At 46.9% G+C, this 20,746-nt stretch overlaps 1 protein-coding gene across 2 annotated transcripts in view; it reads left to right on the top strand.

The window, feature by feature from the left end:
* The first annotated feature begins 10,333 nt into the window (after positions 1 to 10,333).
* The window catches only part of Bcr (BCR activator of RhoGEF and GTPase), a 141,652-nt gene continuing 131,239 nt past the window's right edge, over positions 10,334 to 20,746 (top strand). The window contains exon 1 of one of the 2 annotated variants that reach the window (XM_058571797.1): positions 10,334 to 11,819. In XM_058571797.1, coding sequence (XP_058427780.1) covers positions 10,544 to 11,819 — 1,276 coding nt within the window. In that variant the 5' untranslated portion in view covers positions 10,334 to 10,543. The remainder of the gene's footprint in view (positions 11,820 to 20,746) is intronic. The other variant, XM_046421132.2, reaches the window with a different exon arrangement.

Below are 20,746 nucleotides of genomic sequence, written 5' to 3'. Positions count from 1 at the left end.
CTTTAAGCAGTGGTGCTACAGTGACCATCTTGTAGTTAAAGCTTTGCATACTCCAGATTCCCAAAAGCAGTTTTGCTGGGCCCTTCTCTGAACTGTGGCCCTTGACCTGGTCCACTAGATGTATTTTGATGGGAATAGGGGAGCATGCCACATTGGGGGTGCCTTAGGGAGGACCAGGTTTGCTGGGTGCAGCAGAAAGCTTCACAGGATGGAAGTGGATGGCCTAGGTGGGCTGTCTTTCTCCACAGCTTCTTCCTCTGGCCCCTTCAGGCCCCAGTGGGGGAAGGGGCAATATGGTGTCCTACTGTTACCAACTCCTGAGCTAGAAGCATAATGTCTCTTGTATACCCACACTTCCATAAATGGTCCTTTATTTAACTGACCTTGTGTTTCCTACTCTGGTGTGCCAGCTGGTTCCTGTGGACCCTGAATGACAGTAATGGTCTCTCCAATTTCAATATTTGGCCTGGGAGGATGGGAGACTAAGTTCCCCAGGGAAGTGAAATTAAAACAGTGTTGTCTTCATGTGTTTGTGCTGCTACAACTGAATACCATAGACTGGGCAAATTGCTATTATTATTGTTATCATTATTAGTACTGGGGATTAAACCCAGGGGCACTTAATCACTGAGCCACCTCCGCAGCCCTTTTAATTTTTTATTTTGAGATAGGGTCTCGCTAAGTTGCTCAGGTCCTCACTAAGTTGCTGAGGCTGGCCTTGAACTTGCTATCCTCCTTCCTCAGTCTCCTGAGCTACTGGGATTATAGGCTTGCACCACCATGCCTGGTTAGATGGGCAAATTATAAACTATAGAAATTTATTTGGCTAATAATCCTTGTGGCTGGGAAGTTTAAGAGCCACATTATAACATGGCAGACAGACGAGAGAGCACATGCCAGCAGAAGCCAAGATGACTTCATGAGGCCTAAACACCTCTCATTAGGCAATACCTCCCAACAATGTTACACTAGGGATTAAGCTTCACAGTGAGTTCTGGAGGGGATAATCAAACCATATCAAGCAGGCAGGGGTGGAGCTCAGGGAGAGCACTTGCCTAGCATTCATGAGGCCCTGGATTCCATCCCTAGCGCTACAAAACAGAACAGAATGTGTCTTCTCAGAATCAGTCCAGGTGGTTCTCTTTGATACAAAGACATTCTCTTCAAACATCTCGATATTTAGCTGAGCATAGTGGCATATGCCTGTAATCCCAGCAGTTTAGGAGGCTAAGGCAGGAGGATTACAAATTCAAAGCCAGTCTCAGCAATTTAGCGAGGCCCTAAGCAACTCAGCAAGACCCTACCTATAAATAAAATATTTCTAAAGGGGGCTGGAGAGTGGGCTGGGACTGTAGCTCAGTGGTAGGGCGCTTGCCTAGCAAGAGTAAGGTACTGGGTTCCATCTTCAGCACCACATGAAAAATAAATAAATAAAGGTATTGTGTCCATCACAACTAAAAATTATTTTAAAAAGGGGGAGGGCAGGGGCTGGGATTGTGGCTCAGCAGTAAAGCGCTTGCCTAGCATGTGCCAGGCCCTGGGTTCAATCCTCAGCACCACATATAAATAAATAAATAAAATAAAGATTTTTTTTAAAAAGAGGGGTGTAGCTGGAGATGTGGCTCAGTGGTTAAGGCCCCCCTGGGTTCAATCCCAAGTACCAAAAAAAAAAAAAAAGTAAATAAAAATCTCAATATATTTTTAAAATTTTTTCACAATACTTTTATTGATTTACTTTTATGCGGTGCTGAGGATCAAATCCGTTGCCTCATGCGTGCCAGGCAAGTGCTCTATCACTGAGCCAGAACCCCAGCCCCAAAAAATCTCAATATTTAACAGTAAATTTCTGAGGCAGAGACAGTCTCTGTGAACCTGGTCCTGCAAACCTGAGCAAGCAGTCCCTGCAGCGATGCGATGGCACAATGAGGACCATATCCAAGTGCTTCAGAGATGTCTTTTTTGTCTTCTCTGGTTCCGCTGGCACCTTCCCTTCTCACTATCTGTCCTCTGTCCATCTTTCCATTCTTTGTCTCTTCTGCTAGAGATCCCTTCCTGTCCCCTTCTAACAGATGAGAAGTCTGAGCATTTTTACATTCCTGGTCTCTCTTTTGCCTCTGCCCCCCACACACTGGGGTCTGATCCCAGTAGGAATGCCACTACAGGTGGCCTTACCTTGAGGCTCTGTATCCTTTACACATGTATACCCTAGTCGGGTGTTCCTAGTGCCCCAGTGCCCAGAGTTGTAACTGGAAAAGGGATTTATTTGCATGGTCCAACTATACCCAGGATTCTCTACCTGAGCCTTCCCACCACACAGCCTACTCTCTGTGCCCACACAGTGTTAGGCAGTCCTCCACCAAACCCACAGCCATGGTGACACAGGCTCCACAGTGACTTGAGAAGACCCCTCTCAGTCTCCTTCAGTCTTATGACCTGGCTGCCACATCCTCTTCCCAGCTCTGCTAGAGGCCACAGGGCTTGTTCCATTTTACACTTCAGCCTGTAGGATGAATGGATACCATTCCCAGATGAACCTCTCTCTCCAGAAGGTCCCAGGGTATTTTAAGTCAGGAGACCTAAGGTCACCTAGGATAACTGAACATAGAGGTGGCAGAAGACTGGTTAAAACTGCCATGGTTAGCCAGGCACAATGGTGCATGATTTTAATCCCAGCAACTCTGAAGGGTGAGGCAGAGGATTGCAAATTCAAGGCCAGCCTCAAGAACTTAGCAAGACCCTAAGCAACATAGTGAGACCCTGTATCAAATTAAAAAAAAAAAAAAAGAGCTGGAGATTGTAGGTCAGTAATAAAGCACATTGAGTTCAATCTTCAGTACCCAAATCAATCAATCACATGGTCACATATTCATTCTTACTCATTAATAAGTTCTTAGAGCTTCCTTTCCAGCCTGATCCTCTGTATTCTTCCATTTATTCTTCCCAGAGCCCACACAGGGGATGCCAGCACAGCCCACCTCACAAGTGAGCTAAAGTATAGGGAGGAATATGACCTCTGGGGCTATGCAGGCCCAGCTGGACCAAGAGGCAGCTCAGTCCAATTCTCACAGCCTTGAGCCCCTGGAGATACTCGTAAGCCTGGGAGAGAGAGCACTTGGTGATAGAAGAGGTCCACAGCACGGATGAGAAAAGGGCTGTGGGAAGAGGGCTCTCCAAAGAAGAAACATACAGCTCAGAAAGAGGCCCCTCCTCTTTGGGGAAAGAAGAGAATCTGGGTGGGCCCTGGACTCCACCCAAGAAGCCCTCAGCTTGGGCACTGTCCTGAGATAGGAACCCCTCCCAGCAGTTCCCAGGGCTCCTCTGCCATCTGCTGTGGCATCCCCATGTCATATCCCATATGTCAGGCCTTCCCCTGAGGGAAGTTGATGGACAGATGGGAAGTGTGGCTGTCATACCATCTCCTTCCAGGCAGTGCGAATTCTACCTGGCCTCCTCCCCCTCTTCCCGATGCCTCCCTGGCATTCAGGGTCACCAGCCATCAGTCTGAACCTCTGCCCCTAGCAGGTACAAAGCTCTGGCCCTGGGCTGCTGTGGGCAGGCCTTTCACTCAGCTTGCCCATCACCGATCTTCAGGACACAGACTGGATAGTCTAGGTAAGGCAAAGCAGGCCTGGGGCTCCCTCTTCCCCCACAGGTGAGAAGCACCCTTGGCCTGACAGTGCTCTGGGCCACTAACCACTGGAAGTCATAGCCTGGACCACTGACCACACCTTCAGAAACAAGCTCATCTCACCCAGGCCCCTCCTCTCCCTGCCTAGGCTGGAAATAGCAGTCAGGAGATTCTTCTGGGATTGTAACGGCTGCAGAGCCCTCATCAATAATTGATTCTGCAGAAGCAGTGGATTAAGTGCTGAGAAGAGGTCTCAAAGCCCTAGGCCCCAAGTCAGGAAGGAAGAGCCCACACCCTCACTCAGTCAGAACCCCAGCCAGCAGCTCAGCAAGAGCTCATTTCTCTTTTAGCAAAGATGTCCTACAGAGATCCCTATTCCCCACTCTGGGTCAGGGGTCAGTGAGCCTGGAAGAGGTGCCCCAGCAAAGCACTGTCTAGCACAATACGAGCTAGCAGGGCTAAAGGACAGCTGTATTGATGATCTCAGTTTTCTGATCTTGCCCTTGGCTCCCTGGGGCTAGATGACAGATGATGGATGGGGGTGGTCATGTGACCACATCTTACTTGAAGGGTGCCCTCCTCCAGCTTCCATCTTTGATGGAGACAGCATTTCAGACAGTGCAGGGAAGCAGCAAGAAAAGCCCAGGTTTTTTGGTTGACCTCAAGTAGGTTTTATAGCAGAAAATCCTGCCATCTTTATAGTATCCCATCTGATCATCCTGCCTGTTGGCACAATGGTCAAAAGAACTGATTTGGGACTTGGGTAGGTTTGGCTGAAGTCTGGTTCCCCAATTTATTGCTGTGTGATGGGCGTAGTTACCCCTCTCTGAGCCCCTTTCCTTGCCCTTCAATGGAATGATGCTAGGAGAGTGGAAAGAATTCACATCTGTGGAACCTCTGGCCCCAGGCTGGGCACCCTGACAAGGGCTAGTTGGACAGTAGCCCTGAAGACTACGAGACTCTCACAGGCAGGGCCACTGCACCTAATTATATGGTACTTTTGGGTGAATTTTTCAAAGGCACTTGTGAAATTCCTCAAAAGTAAAACATGGAATTGCCATATGACCAGAGATTCCATTCTTAGAAATGTTCCCAAAAGGATTAAAAACAGGAGCTAGATATGGTGGTGCAGGCCTATAAACTTACCTACTCCAGAGGCTGAGGCAGGAGGATCACAGTTCCGGGCCAACCTCCACAACTGAGGAAGACTGTCTCAAATTAAAAAAAAAAAAAAAAAACAAGGGTGGGGGGCGGTTTGTGCTAGGAATGTAGCTCAGTGGTAGAATGCCACTAGGTCCAATTTCCAGTACTAGAAAAAAAGTATTAGAACTCAAGGAAGTATACTGTCTTTAGTCTGTTTGTACTGTTACAACAAAGTACTGTAATCCAGATGGTTTACAAACAACAGAAGTCCATCCTTCCTTCCTTCTTTCCTTTCTTCTTTGCTGAGGATCAAACCCAGGGCCTCATACATGCTAGGCAAATGCTCTACTATGAATTATTACCCCAACTCAAAAGCTACTCACAGTTCTGGAGGCTAGAAATTCAAGACCAAGGTACAGCACTGTTGGGTTCTGGTGAAGGTTCTCTTTCAGGCTATAGATTGTGGACTTCTCATTATATACTTACATGAAAGAAAGACAGCAAGAGTTCTTTGAGCTTCCTTTTATAAGGATAATAACCTGCCATTTTTATGACCTAATAACTTCCTAGTCACTCACCTCCCAACACCATCATATTGTGGGTTAAGATTTCAACATAGGCCTGGATGGAATGATACATGCCTATAATCCCAGCTACTTGGGAGGCCAAGGAAGGAGGTTCACAAGTTCAAGGCTAGCCTGGGGAATGTATTGGTCTTGCTACAAAATAAAATCTAAAAAAGATGAAGGTGCTGAGGATGTAGTTTAGAGGTAGAATGCTACAGGATTTGATCTCCAGTACAAAAAAAAATGATTCCAAGATATGAATTTTAGAGGAGGACCTGGGCATAGCTTAGTGGTAGAGTGCTTGCCTAACAAGTTTAAGGTCCTGGGTTTGATTCTCAGCACATTAAAGAAAAAAAAGTGAGGGATTTAGGGGAAACATCACCAAAACTTCTATCTCTTTGTCCCATTTTACTTTGGGATTTAAAAACATGACATATATTGGGAGTTATGGAAATGTTTGTTATTTAATTGTGGTGATGGTTTCATAGTGTATACAGATGTCAAAGCTCATCAGATTGTACCCTTTAAACAGGCAGTTTATTGCATGTCAATTATATCTCAATAAAGCTGTAAAAATAAAAACAAAACCAATTATCTATTTTTTTAATTACCAAAGATAAACATTTTCATTATGAAGAATTTAGAAAGGCAAAATGAGGAAGAAAATAAATGTCACTCATTGCTCAGGAATAGCTGTGCAGCCCTTAAGTGAAGCCCCTCTGCTTGTTGAATCCTACAGAAGTGCTTGGGGTCCGTTTAGCCTCCAGCTTCTGTAGTTGAAATCCAGGGCCACACCTTTGCTCTGCTGGCAAACTAATAGTACAGATCCAGCCAGTGTCCTTTCACCAGAGGGCATAGCAGCTGTTGGCACAGGAGCTCTGCCCTCCTCACTGAGTCTACCCACCACGGACTCCTAGGTCCCTATCTCCTTCATGGTCAGACTATTCTCAATCTCTGCCTCTTTTTCTCTTCTAGTCCAGCCCTGTCCCTCCCCACCCAGTCCCTTGCAGGCAGGAAGGAAGTCTTTGGCACCCATGACTCCAAACACCAGCCAATTACTAATATACTTCAATTTCTTTTTTTAATCTTTGTTTTTATTTGTTTATTTTTATATGGTGCTGGGGATCAAACCCAGGGTCTCTTACGTGTGAGACAAGCACTCTACCACTGAGCTACAACCCCAGACCTAATATACTTCAATCTCTATCTGTGGTTTTGTCTTGAATGCTTCTTGGTGCTGCAGACTCGCTCTGTATCCACTTAACTCCTCCCTGTGGATGGGTAATATGCACCTAAAGCCTCACATGGGAACCCTGCTTACTCCTCGCAGTCAGCATCCCACTGTCAGACCTATGGCTGGTCCTCTCTTATTCCCCATACCCAATTTCTCTGCAAGTCCTGTGAGTTCTACTTCCAGAATGGTTCTGGAGTCAAACCATTCCCTCTATCACCTTGCTCCCACCCTCGTCTGGATGATCCACATCTCCCACTTGGAAAATTTCCACAGATCTGGAGGCTTACCCTGCTCCTACCTCCAACCCCTCCAACTCTCTACCCATCAAATCCAAGCAATTCACACTTTGCTTACTGTGCTATCCAATACTTAAATCTAAATTCATTAAAGTTAAACTAAAAATTCATTTCTTCAGTAGCTGAAGCTGCATTTTAGGTATCCAGTAATCCTATAGGGAAGCGGCAGCTGTGTTATTCGGTGCAGTTTATAGAACATGCCCATTGTGGTGGAAAGTTCTATTGGATAGTACAGGCTCAGAACTTTTAGTGCACTTTGAATGAAACCTAAACTTCTTACAGGCATAGAAGGCACTGCCTTATCCTCTGATCTCAGTTTTTATTGTCCAAACCTGTCTCATCTCCCAACCCAGCTGTTCCTCAAACATAACTACAACTTTGAAGTCTCCTTTGTCTTTGCATATTTGTTGTTTCTTGGTAACTCCAACTTAGGCAAGCCTTCCCCAAACCTCTGCCTCCTACTGGATTCCCTACCAAGGACACACATCTCTGCCAGGGCCCAGCTCTGACTACCTTATCATTTATACACACCCACACAGTGCTTCTCTCTGGGCTGTGCTATCCTCTGAGCCACACACATATTCATTTGACCAGTACTGACTGAGGATCTATACTATAATGCTGAGCACTTGGAATAAGAGGAATAAGATAAATAGTCTGTATTCCTCCAGAGTTTAGATCTAGCTGGGACAGACTCAAATGGGGAGTTACAGAGTTTTATGTCTAGACTCCATATTTCTCCTCACTCTTTCCTCCTAGGAAGGGATAGTTGAGAAGAAAGCTCTACAAGGAAAGAAAGAAAATTCTTCAGAAAAGGACCAGAGAGACCCAGGTGGGAACACTTTCAGGGAGTCCCAAGGATGAAGGAGTGTCTTTAGGGCCCAAAGAGGCTGTCTTGAAGGGGAGAAAGCCACTATCTGGATGTGTCCTTGTACTTAGCCATTTGCTATGCCAACAGAATGGAGCATGCCTTCAGAGTTTCTGAAGTTTGTTTGCTCATGTATAAAATATTAAAATCCAGGTGCACTGACACATGCCTGTGGTTCTAGATACTTGGGAAGCTGAGGTAGGAGGCTCACTTGAGCCCAGGAGTTCAAGACCAGCCTGGGCAACATAGGAAGACCCCATCTCAAATAAATGAACCATTGAATGAATGAATGAATGAATGAATAATATATTTAATGTGAACCTAAGTTGGAGGTTGTGAACCAGATATAGAGATATCTTATTGATAGATGAAGCCCCCTTCACCAAGTACCCCCTTTCCCCCCAGGCATTTAACGATCATATGGGCCCTGTTGAGCATACATTTCCTTCTGGAAACTGAGATCCAGTCTCCAAGGGAAAAAAATCACTTAGTCCTGTGGGGATTCTTTTTGATGATAATCAGTGAATGGGGTTCTAGAAGCCTGGGTTCTCATTCTTCCCTGGCCCACTCCCTTGATAATTTTAGCAGATCATTTGGACAAAGCAGTTAATGTTAATCATGACCTTGTGAGTTCAGGATGATGGTGAGGAGGACAAGGATATGTGGTACTGGGAAGTGAACCCAAGGCCTTGCATATGATAGGCTCTATATCCCCATCTGAATCAGGATTTATTATACCCATTTTAAAGGAGAGGCTACTGAGGATAGAACGCTGCTCAGTATTATTGCACAGCCGGGATTCCTGCACATCTCTGTTCCACTGGCCTCAAAGTCAGGGAGCCACCTGCGTCTGTTTCCTCACCAGCAAAAAGCACTATTTACAGCATGCCCGGCAGATGGGTGTGAGGGGACAAACAGTTCAGGAGACTGAAGAAACCTGCAGGGGGCAGCAGTGAGCCATGAAGCATCCTTCCAGCTCTCTGGCCTGGCCCTAAGGGTTCTCTAGCTGCATCAACATCAAGAGATAATCATAGATGAAACTGCACCTGCCATGTATCTGCCAGTTTTGTATGTCCCATCCAGGCACTTTACACATGGTACTCACAATATTTTGCACATGAAGACAAAAGTGAGCCCAGAGAAGTGAAGGGAATTACTGAGATTACACAGCCTAGAGTCACAGAAACCTGAACTGGAGCCAGGCCACCCTTGCTTCTAGCTCTGGGTTCTATTTCTCTACACTGGATGTCAGGGCATCTGCTTTCAGTGGTACTGGAACTGGGGGAAAAGGCATGATAATTCCTCAAATCCATGCAGGGACAACTTTTGAAGGCAAATATTCTTGTTCTCGTTTCAATGCCAAGGAAACTGAGGCATACAGAGAGAGATGGTCAGGACTCAAATCTAGTTCTTTGATTGCCAAATCCTCTTTCCTTTTCTCCTCACCAAATGGACTGGTTTGGCTATTTTCCATCGTACTCATCAGACTGCTTACAGAGAGTGCAGTCTGCTGTGTGTCTCAGATCTCTGGGTTTCCCTGGGGAGCCATCAAAGATTTCGTTTCACAACCTGCTCTGGCCTGTCCTATCTTCTACTCAGCCCTGCTGGTCAAGGTGGAGGCTGGTGACCCCTTTAGAGAGAGTCTAATAAGGTAAGTTCTGAATTAGGCAGACCCCAGGAAAACTACTTTGGTTTCTGGAGCTCAGAAGCCAGGGACAAATGCGCAGTCCAGGACACTGGAATGGAAATGTGTTGTTGAGTGACTTGGGGGAGAAATTCCTATTTATAATCCAGTATAAGGGTGTCTCTATGACAATCCCCTGAGGTCATTGTTGCTTTATCAATCCTTTCTACAACACTAGAGACTTGGGGACACTGGCACTGCCGACATTGGTGACCCAGCCTGATGCTGGCTCTCGCCAAGGGAACTTTCCTGCCTAGCCCTTCTCTGGATTGGGCCCCGCTGGGTGTTCCTAACATAGGTGAGTGACTGGGCTGTAGGAAAATGAAGAAGCACGTGTTCCTGGTCCAGGTGTGCAGAACTGTCCAGGGTCTCCCGATTGGAAGGGTCTTTTTGAACCAATGGGCCCAGTGTCCTTCTTATGGGGCACCCCTGGCCTAAGAGTGGGACAGGCGGGTTCAACGACGCCATGACCTCAGTTTCCCCAAGTGCGCAGGGATTGAGGGAGAGGAGAGGCTCAGTGGGAAGGTGGCCTTGAGGGACCCCCGCCTAGAGCCCGCGGCGCGGTCCCTTTAAGAGGCGAGCCCTGCTCCATCAGCCGCGCCCGGCCACCGCCCCCCGGCCCTCCCCTTCCTGCGGCGCTGAGTGCGGGCCGGGCGGGAGTGCGGAGAGTCGGCCGGGTGGAGCGCTGCGCCCACAGAGGAGGTGGCGGTCGTGGTGCGGGACGGCTTAGGAGCCAGAAGAGAGGAGCGCGCGAGCAGTGTACATGGGCTGGGGGCTACTGAGCGGAGCCGAGCTGAGGGCCGCGCCCATCCCGCGTCGGCCGGCGCAGCCCCGCGCCGAGGAGTCCCGCACACAATAGCGGCGCGCGCAACCCCGCGCCCTTCCCCCGCCCGCGCGCGCCCCGCCCCCACGCGCGCGTCCCGCCCCGTGCTACCCGCCGCCCGGAGCAGTAGTGCCTCCCGCCTCACCTGCCGCCCGGGAGGGGGCGGGCATTGTTCACCGCTACCGCCGAGCCGGGCCATGGGGGCCGCTCGGCACCCCGGGCCGGGCCTGGCGAGACCACTGCGTCGCCGCTGAGGGGGTCCCGCACACAGCCTGGCGGTGCAGGTGAGGTCGGCCGCGCCATGGTGGATCCAGTGGGCTTCGCCGAGGCGTGGAAGGCGCAATTCCCGGACTCTGAGCCGCCGCGTATGGAGCTGCGCTCGGTAGGTGACATCGAGCAAGAGTTGGAACGCTGTAAGGCCTCTATCCGGCGCCTGGAGCAGGAGGTGAACCAGGAGCGCTTCCGCATGATATACCTGCAGACGCTGCTGGCCAAGGAGAAGAAGAGCTATGACCGGCAGCGCTGGGGCTTTCGGCGCGCCGCGCAGCCCCCTGACGGCGCAGCTGAAGCCCGAGCGCCCGCGTTGCGCCCGGCGCCGGTGCCCGCCGACAGCGCGGATCCGCCACTAGCCGAGGAGTCCGAGGCCCGGCCCGACGGAGAAGGATCCCCAGGTAAGGCTCGGCCTGCGACCGCCCGCAAGCCTGGAACCGCCACTTCCGCTGACCGGGATGAGCGGGGACCCCCCACCAGTGTGGCGGCGCTTAGGTCCAACTTCGAAAGGATTCGCAAGGGACCTGGGGCTGCGGACACTGAGAAGCCCTTCTACGTGAATGTCGAATTTCACCACGAGCGCGGCTTGGTGAAGGTCAACGACAAAGAGGTGTCTGACAGGATCAGTTCTCTGGGCAGCCAGGCCATGCAAATGGAGCGCAAGAAGTCCCAGCAAGGTGCGGGGCCGGGTCTGGGGGATGCACCCAGGCCCCATTACCGCGGGCGCTCCTCAGAGAGCAGCTGTGGCCTCGACGGCGACTATGAAGATGCTGAGTTGAACCCTCGATTCCTGAAGGACAACCTAATCAACGCCAATGGCGGCAGCAGACCCCCTTGGCCGCCCTTGGAGTATCAACCCTACCAGAGTATCTACGTCGGGGGCATGATGGTGGAAGGGGAGGGTAAGGGCCCGCTTCTGCGCAGCCAGAGCACCTCAGAGCAGGAGAAGCGCCTCACCTGGCCCCGCAGGTCCTACTCCCCCCGGAGTTTCGAGGACAGTGGAGGTGGTTACACTCCGGACTGCAGCTCCAACGAGAACCTGACCTCCAGTGAAGAGGACTTCTCCTCTGGCCAGTCAAGCCGGGTGTCCCCAAGCCCCACCACTTACCGCATGTTCCGAGACAAGAGCCGCTCACCTTCGCAGAACTCGCAGCAGTCTTTTGACAGCAGCAGCCCACCGACACCTCAGTGCCAGAAACGGCACCGGCAGTGCCAGGTGGTGGTGTCTGAGGCGACCATTGTGGGTGTCCGCAAGACTGGGCAGATTTGGCCCAGCGATGGGGACAACACCTTCCATGGAGATGCAGGTGGGTACCTGTCACCACTATCGGTGGGCAGTCTGCACTTGTAGCAGGAATCTATTAAGTGGTAGGGAAAGCTGTGGAGGAGGACTGGGTGTTTTTTTTTTTTTGAGTGTTTTTTTAAGTGCTGTTTAAGCACTGCAGATTTCAGCTGATCCTGCATCCATACTAACTTCCCTTCTCCTGAATGCAAATTCTCAAGTGTTTGGAATGGGATTGGGTTGGGAGGGGTGGTATGGGGGATGGCAAGCAATTTATTCCTTTGGTTCTAGAGAACCATTCTTGTGAAAGTACAGCATGCAAATTGGGAGGGAGACGCGCTGTCGTGTTACCCTATGATCTCTTCACACTGAATGAACAGTGAGGATGGCATAAAGCCAGAGTCACTACTGACACCTAGATCAGATCCTTTCATTGGGGACTGATCTGTGTCTTGGACATTCCCCACCATTGCACCATTCCTGTCCTGGAAGATTATATTACACATTTGGAGAACCCAAGATGTGCTAGTTTTCAGGCCTTCAGAGTGTCAGGTTCACTTGCTAGCGAGTTAGAGCAGGTGAAGATCCATCTCAGAAGGAAGTGAGGTGATAGGCAGTTCTGACTCAGTGGGCACTGAAAATCATCGAGATGAAGATTTTATCTGGGACTAAAGCAGAGCCACACCCGTTCTGATCAGCCTAGCTTTTGATGGGAGGCTTCACCCATTATTACTCACCCACAGGCATCTCTCTACATCTTAACCCACCTGGGTTTCTGATCCCTGGCCACCTCATTAACCAAGGATGAGCACCCACAGGTGCTTATTTTGGCCTCCCAGGCCATGGTCTGACCCCAGCCCTAAGATTAAACCTGTGGGATTTTACAATAATATCTGCGCCTTATGTAGATATCATTAGACATTTGGGATAAGGAGACTAGGTTTTGAGATCTAGGCACAGTTCGAAGTTGGGGTAAAGATATAGAGTGTGTGGGCTGGGGGGTGTGGGGTTTGGTTGGGAATAGGGGTATGTCAGGTTGTTTGGAATCTTTTAGAGTCTTGGTCGCTGTTGGAATGATCCGGTTTTCTGCTTCATTGATTTTTCTTTTTCTGCTGATAGAGTTACATGTGCTTCATTTGTCAGAGTCCTCTTGAAACAAGTGAGGCTATTTTTGGCTCATCAAGCTGCCTTTTTGTGCTCAGCACTCTGTCCTGTTTGTTTTAGGTACTTCCATTTGCTGATATTGTTTATAGCTGGGGTTGGCTGTGGTACGTGTCTGGGACCTGCCCGAGGCCTGGTTCAGCTGCATTCCCTAAGTCCTTAGTGGAAGAGCAAAAAGCTGTAGGATTCGGAAGCCTGCCTTGCAGGCCCATCAGCTTCTTCCGGGTCTGGAGGATTGCCCTGTGGTCACCTTGTCTGGCCAGCTATTGGCCAGAAGAACCAGCTTACACTGGCCCCAGAGTGTTTTATGCAGGAAAATGTTATTGATAAAGAAAATAAAAGGTTTTTGTGGAGACCTGCAATCTGAAATGATACCTACTTGCTGGTGGGGAATTCTAACTTTTTAGAAAATTAGGCCTTTTCTACAGCTTCCATAGACATGGTCAGGTTGCCCACCACATAATTGACCCCAGGGCAAGTCAAAGCAGGTAAAGATAGGAACTAGAAGGAAATGAGGCCCAGCATTAGAGAAACATGGGGTACAAGAAGTAGTTTTAGAACTTTCTGGATCCTTCGCTGAATTCTGAATGTCTTTAAGGTTCCACATTCTCTCTCTCTCTCTTGTGTGTGTACCCTACTGGAGATTGAACCCAGGGGCACTCTACTATTGATCTGCATTCCCAGACCTTTTTTGATTTTTATTTTGATACAATGCCTTGCTGAGTTGTCTAGACTAGCCTCAAACTTGAGATCCTCCTATTTTGGCTTCCCAAGTCACTGGGATTACAGGTGTGTGCCACCAAGCCAGCTAGACTTAATATTTTCAAGAGAACATTTAGGTTCACAACAAATTTGGACATAGGTACTCATTGCCCCCACATCTGCTTCCTCCATTATCAGCATTCTCCATTAGAGGGGTACATTTTTGACAGTCCACAAATGGATGTTTTGACAAGTAATTATCACCTATAGTCCACAGTTTACATTAGGATTCCCTTTTGGTGTTGTACATCTTAGGGTTTGGATCCTTTAAGGCTTTAAAATTCCTGGTTGTTTTAGTTCCAAGAGACTATAAACTCTGCCCTACAATCTCCTTTGACATGTGGCTATGTGTGGCTGGTGGGGAAAGAGATCCTGCACTGGCTCAGCCATCTGTCTCCATCTGGACTGTTTACTGATGTTCTTTAGATGACTGTGGGTCCTGCTGGCCTGAAAAGGAACAGTGAGGAAAAAAATACAGTGTGGGAAGGGGGTGGAAGTCGTCCTAATGCTCAGCAGTGGTAGACATGGTGGCCCAGCTCTATAACTTCAGAATCCCCTCATATGAGTGGGCGTTCTTTTTTCTGAATTGAGGGCTGCTGCTGATTAAGGGAAGGAGCTGAAACTATCACATGCTGCTTTGTGCTGGGCACAATGACATAATGCTTCATGCAGGGTCCCTCATGAACTCTTCATCACATGGTGGGGCTGTTCATTTGAAGGTAAGGATGCAATCAGAAAGTGGTAAAGCTGGGATTGTGGGGCTCTGTGTGAATGCAAAGCCCCATTTCTTCATGGTTGTCCTGTGGTGGTCTGCTGCTGTCCCACATTTCTATCTGAAAAGCACAACTGGGTTGGTCCAGGGGTCCCTCCAGCTCTGAGCACCCAGGGCCTGCCTATGTGGGTTATAATGATGGCTAGGAGTATGCCTTGTCTAAGGCTTTCCATGGTGCTATGAGGGACACAGAGGAAAGTGAGTGGTCCTTGCCATCTGGGAGCTTAGAGGGACGTGCATACATGTGTTTGGAAGAGAGGGAGATTGGGGAAGCTTCCAGTTTCCTTGGCTCATTAGCAGAAGTCTAACAGCCAGCCAAAGGGTTGGGGAGGAGAGCTATTTGCCAGAGGGGAAGTGATAGCAAAGGAGCAAAGGCTGGGGAGCACCCATGTCCCATACACACACACATACACACACACACACACATGCATATTTGGTATCAGGGATTGAACCCAGGGACACTTAACCTCTAAGCCACATCCCCAGCCCTTTTAAAAAATTTTATTTAGAGACAAGGTCTTGCTAAGTTTCTGAGACTGGCTTGGAACTCGTGATCTTCCTGCCTCAGCCTCCTCAGCCACTGAGATTAGAGATGCCACTACACCTGGCAATATGTGTGTGTGTTTTAATGATAAAATATTCATAACAAAACTTACTGTTTTAGCCGGGTTTGTTTTGTAAAATACAAAGATTTACCTCTTTAATCCATTTTAAACATTTTTAAGCATACAGTTCTGTGGCATTGAGTACATTCACTTTGTTGTGCAATCATCGCCACCATCCATCAACAGAACTTTTTCATCCTTCCCAAACTGAAACTCAACACCCATTAAACTGCAGCTCCCCATTTCCCTGCCCCCAGCATCTGGCATCCACCATTCTGTTTTCTGTATCTGTGAATTTGATGGCTCTGGACACCTCACATTAGTGGAATCATACTGTATTTGTCTTTTGTGACTGGCTTATTTCACTGAATGTAATGCCTTCAGGGTTTATCCATGTTGTAGTGTTTTGTGGTACTAGGAATTGAATGCATGTCCTCATGCATGCTAGGTAGGAGATCTACTACTGAGCTAAATCCCCAGCCTTTTTAAAATTTTGAGCAGGGTCTTGCTAAGTTTCCCCGGCTGGCCTTGAGCTTGAGATCCTCCTGCTCAGCCTCCCACACGTGGTGACTGTAAGCTTTTTGAAGGCAGGAATCACAAGTGTGTTTTCAAGTTCTCCTGTCTCGGAACTTTCCACATAACACATACTGGAGAGTCTTTCCTCATTTTCACAACTTGTTTTGGAGGTCAGAATTGGAAAGCAAGCATCCTATTGACTGTACCTGTATTTTCCTGTTTCATCAGTATATTTAAACTTTCTTTCCAGAGGACTTGTGGCAAGCCATTTCCTGAGGCAGAGACCAGATAATCCAAGGTGCTTCCCTTTTTGTTTCCGTGAGAATATATTTTCTTTTGACAACTGGGAATCGAACCTAGGACCTCACATACACTAGGCAAGCCCAGTACCATTGAATTACATCTCTATCCATTTTTTTACTGATTTATTTTTGAGACAGAGTCTTGCTAAATTACCCAGGCTGGCCTAAAATTTGTGATACTTCTGCCTCAGCCTCCAGGGTACCTGGGATTACAGTCATGCACCACCACACCACCACACCCTACTTTTAATTTTTTTTGTGTGTGTCTGGTGCTGAAGATTGAATCCAGGGCCTCACATATGCTAGGCAAGCACTCCATCACTGAGCTACATGCCTACCCTGGTCCTTTCCTCTTTTAGGTCTAAGAAATTTGTGAACCTATATCCCTTTCAGCCCTTTTCTATGTGTGACCCTCAGATTTTTTTTTTTTTTGGGGGGGGGGTGGTTGCTGGGGCTGGAACCCAGGGATTTGCATGTGCTAAACATGTGCTATTCCACTGAGCTATATCCCTGGCCCAACCTTACATCTTGTGTTTCTCCATGGCCACTCATGAGTTGCTATCCTGTGTTTTCACCTTTTTTTTTAAAAATATTTATTTTTTAGAAGTAGTTGGACACAATATCTTTATTTTGTTTATTTATTTTTATGTGGTGCTGAGGATCGAACCCAGGGCCTCGCACGTGCTAGACGAGCGCTCTACGGCTTGAGCCACAATTCCAGCTCCGTGTTTTCACCTTTTTATTGAGCAACTTAATTTGCCCTTTGGATTCCAGCAATATGTTGGCACTAGAATGGTCACTGCCTTGTTTTTCCCTTGATGATTGACTGGATAGGCAACTGGTTTTGAGTAACAGTGTGGCTGTATAAGGTCAGGCTTCTCGTTGGCTCCGTCATGGCCTCTTTAGACCAGAGCCAGTGACTACCTCTGGATTGAGTGTAGTATCCTCCCTATGAAAAGAGGTAGGGTGGGTTGATCCAACAGGATGGAAACAGTCTAGATCAAATTTTATAAGAGTTCTCTGGCTCCGGAAGGCTGCCATGTTTTGGGAACAGAAAGAAGCATTCTGGAATATTTGACTAAAAAAGGAGCTGGAAGTGCTGTAGATTTAAGTGGGTTTAGGGAATGTACCTGCCCCATGACTCCTTTTTGCCTAATTTGTTGCTTCTGGCTTCCTTGGTTAGGAGTCCTGTGGCTTGGAAGGCCTGTCCCCATTAGGACACAGTTGAGTGGGCAGTATGCTCAGGTCCTCTTGAGACAGGCTGTGGCTGCAGCTAGCCCATGTGGTTTGAGAGGGATCAACCTTCAGAAGGAAGGAATGGGCCTCTTGGAATTATTTTCAGGTCGTTAAACAGTAGGTCTCAGTTTTGGCTCAGGTGCTGCTTTTTGGATCAAGGCTTTGGGGGGGGGGGCGTGTCTTAAATTAACTATGAGCCTCATGGGAGTTCTTTACCCTGTATGGAGTACAATTGCTTGGCTTCAAAGAGGGATTTTTTTTTCTTTGAAAAAAAATTCTTGTTTTAACTGAACTATGTTATTTATGTAGCACATTATAGCTATTTTTAGTGTAGTGAAATGCACATAACATAAAATGTACCATTTTAATAATTAAAAAAAATTTTTTTTAGTTGTAGTTGGACACAGTACCTTTATTTTATTTGTTTATTTTTATGTGCCTTGCACGAGCTAGGTGAGTGCTCTTCCGCTGAGCTACAACCCCAGCCCCCCATTTTAATCTTTTTAAAGGGTGCATTAAGTATGTCACATGGTTCAGCCATCACCATCCATCTCTAGAACTTTGTGTTTTTTTCTTTTTTGGTTGCTAGGGATTCAACACAGGGCCCAACACATACTAAGCACTCACTGTACCACTGAATCTACATCAATCTACCCTTGAATCTATCTCTAGAACCTTTTTATCTTCCCAGACTGAAACTCTGTATCCTTTAAATTATAACTCCCCATTTCTTCAATTCCCAACCCCTGGCAGCCACCATTCTACTTTGACTCCCATGAATTTGCCTACCCTAGGTATCTTATATAAATGGAATCCTGTATTTGTCCTTTGTGTTTGGCATATTTCACTCAAGTACAGTTTCAAAGTTCCCTGAAGCAGCCCTTTCATCCTTACTAGCCATCTCTGATCCTTAACAGGTGTGTTGTCTTCAAGAAAACACCTGTGAGTAATGGTGATATTTCCTTGGCTTTCATACATCTTGATGTGGCCCAGTATAATGGTCTACCAGGGCTGACCCACAACAAAATACCACAGACTCAGTGAACTAAACAACAGAAATTTATTTTCTCATATTTCTAGAGGCTGAGTATCCAAGATCAAGGTGTTGAAAGCATTGGTTCCCTCCAAGGCCTCTCTCCTTGGCTTGCCGACGTCACCTTCTTGCTACCTTTTTGCATGGCCTTTCTTCCCTGGCATTTTTGTCTGAACTTCCCCTTCTTATAGAACATTGGCTAGATTTTAATTAGGGCCCACCCCAATGAAAGGCCTTACCTCCAAATATAGTCCCAGTGTGAGGAACTGGGAGGAACAGGGAACAGGGAGTGAGGAACAGGGAGTTAGAATTTCGACATGAACTTTGCAGGGACTCAGTTTAGCTGTCATACTGAGTGAGTCTTTTATTGGACAGCAGAGGAAAGGGCTGCAATGGTGGGGGAGGGAGGTGGTTGCTAAGGCTAGCCTCCTGAAGCCATGTCAAAGGAAGAAATTGAGTAAAAGCTTAATGTACTGGTAGGCTACCTGGAGGGCAGAGACAACACTGAGTCAGGCATTAGAGCTACAAGTTAAATCTTCAAGGGCAGTCACATCTCTTTCCTCATCAGTTAAGATTTGGATCAGGTCATTGTTAGGTCCTTTCTGTTGATATTTAATTTTTTTTCTTTAGCTTTAAAAATTATTGGACTGGGGTTGTGGCTCAGTGGTAGAGCACTTGCCTCGCATGTGCGAGGCACTGGGTTCAATCCTCAGTACCACATAAAAATAAATAAAATAAAGATATTGTGTCCATTTACTTCTAAAAAATATTTTTTTAAAAATATTATTTTTACAGTGCTTGGGATCAAACTCAGAGTCTTGCACACACTAGGCAAGTGCTCTACCTCTGACTTAATATTCCTAGCCTTAAAGTTATTAACACAATTTTTTCCATATCTCTTCTTTAGCCTTATTTTTTTAATCCACCACAAGACCCCTTTTTTAAAATTTAATTTTATTTTTTTAGTTGTTGATAGAACTTTATTTTTATTTATTTATTATGTGGAGCTGAGAATCTAACCCAGTGTCACACATGCTAGGCAAGTGCTCTACCCCTGAGCTACAATCCCAGCCCCCTAGCCTTATTCATACATACCTTTCTTATCAAGCCTCCCACCTTTTTCTATTCAATTACTAAAAGTATTTATTGAGCATCTACTTTGTGCCTGGTGGTATTTTCAGGGAAATTCTCCCTTGCTTTCCTTTATGGATTTGGGCAAAGATTTATTTCCACAGCCTTATCCTTTAAAAATCAACCAACAAAAACAAAACTTTTCTAATGTTAAAGTGTCTTCCCCTAACTGTGTATCTTTCTTTAACTGTATGCATGCAGCTATTTCCTGTTAATCCTGTGTCTGTCTGGCTTCCTTTTTAGGACAGTGAGATCCTTAAGACAAGGACAGAGCCTGTTCTACTGTGTCCCATAGGATGTGCCACACTCTGGGCATTTTGACAATATTTGATGTCTGGTAATGATTTTGAGCCCATGTCAATCTGTCTGTATCTCAGGCATCGTAAGTGTTTGCAGGTTTAAGATGAAATGAGACTCCATCTCTAAGGTTTTTATTTGCTCAGAACCTTCCCTGTTCTTGGCAAACCCCACTTACTCCTACCTAGTTAGTGGCAGTGGATTTTCTGGGGCCTAATGATACTAGTGTTCAGCAATGAAACTTGTTGGTTTTGGAGATTATCTGGCTGGTTATATTTTTGTCTTTGCTTATAGTTGGTCCTCTCCTTCTCAACCTTAGAGAGCATCCCAAATCCTCAGACTGGGGCCTGATAATTACCTGTCTTGGATTCTGGCTCTTGTTACTGCAACCTTGTAAAATGACTGTGGACCCAGAGGGTGTTTGGTGTGCAAGGGAAGAACAACTGACAGGTTCATAAATGTATCTGCCTGTGCTGGGGCTGGAAAGATTGGGACACCCATTTGTGTAGTAAATATAGCCTTCGTAGAGGCTGTTTCATGAACCCTCAAAACATCTTTGTGAAGTGACTAGAGCAAGATTTTTATCATAATTATATGCCATCCATTGATTGGGTCTAAGGATGACTAAAACAAACACATAGGCATAAAATAACTTGCCCAAGGTCAAGCAGTTGGTGGAACAGGTGACCTGTGACATCAGACACAGGTGGAGGGGACCTTGATCAGTTGTTTGGCAAACGTGTATTGGGCACCAACTCTTGTCAGGAGTAGACAGTACTGAGTACTGCACTATAGGCCCTTCCTGCAGGTCCTTTTCAATCTGGTGGGAAGGCAGCCACATAAACCTAGTGCCATGATGTGAACCATCTGGTGTTAGCCTTCAGGTAAGTCCTTGAAGGCATTAGCTATATTATTTCCTATATCTTATTTTGCAAATCTCCAAAATTTTTCCGACTCCCCCTCCCCAGTACTGGGGTTTGAAATAGGGTGTGCTTTGCCAGTAAGCTATACTCCCAACCCTTTCAAAAAACTTTTTTTTAAAATTTTGAAACATAGTCTTATTAAGTTGCCCAGGCTGCCCTTGAACTTGTGATCTTCCTGCCTCAGCCTCCCAAGTTGCTAGTGTTGCAGGGATAT

The sequence above is a fragment of the Marmota monax genome, unplaced genomic scaffold (genome assembly GCF_021218885.2).
Source record: "Marmota monax isolate L192 unplaced genomic scaffold, Marmota_monax_Labrador192_F-V1.1 WCK01_AAM20220418_F8-fsc00157, whole genome shotgun sequence".
Classification (NCBI taxonomy): Eukaryota; Metazoa; Chordata; class Mammalia; order Rodentia; family Sciuridae; genus Marmota; species Marmota monax.
The sequence above is the reverse complement of the archived record's forward strand: the minus strand, read 5'-3'. Positions and strand labels throughout refer to the sequence as shown.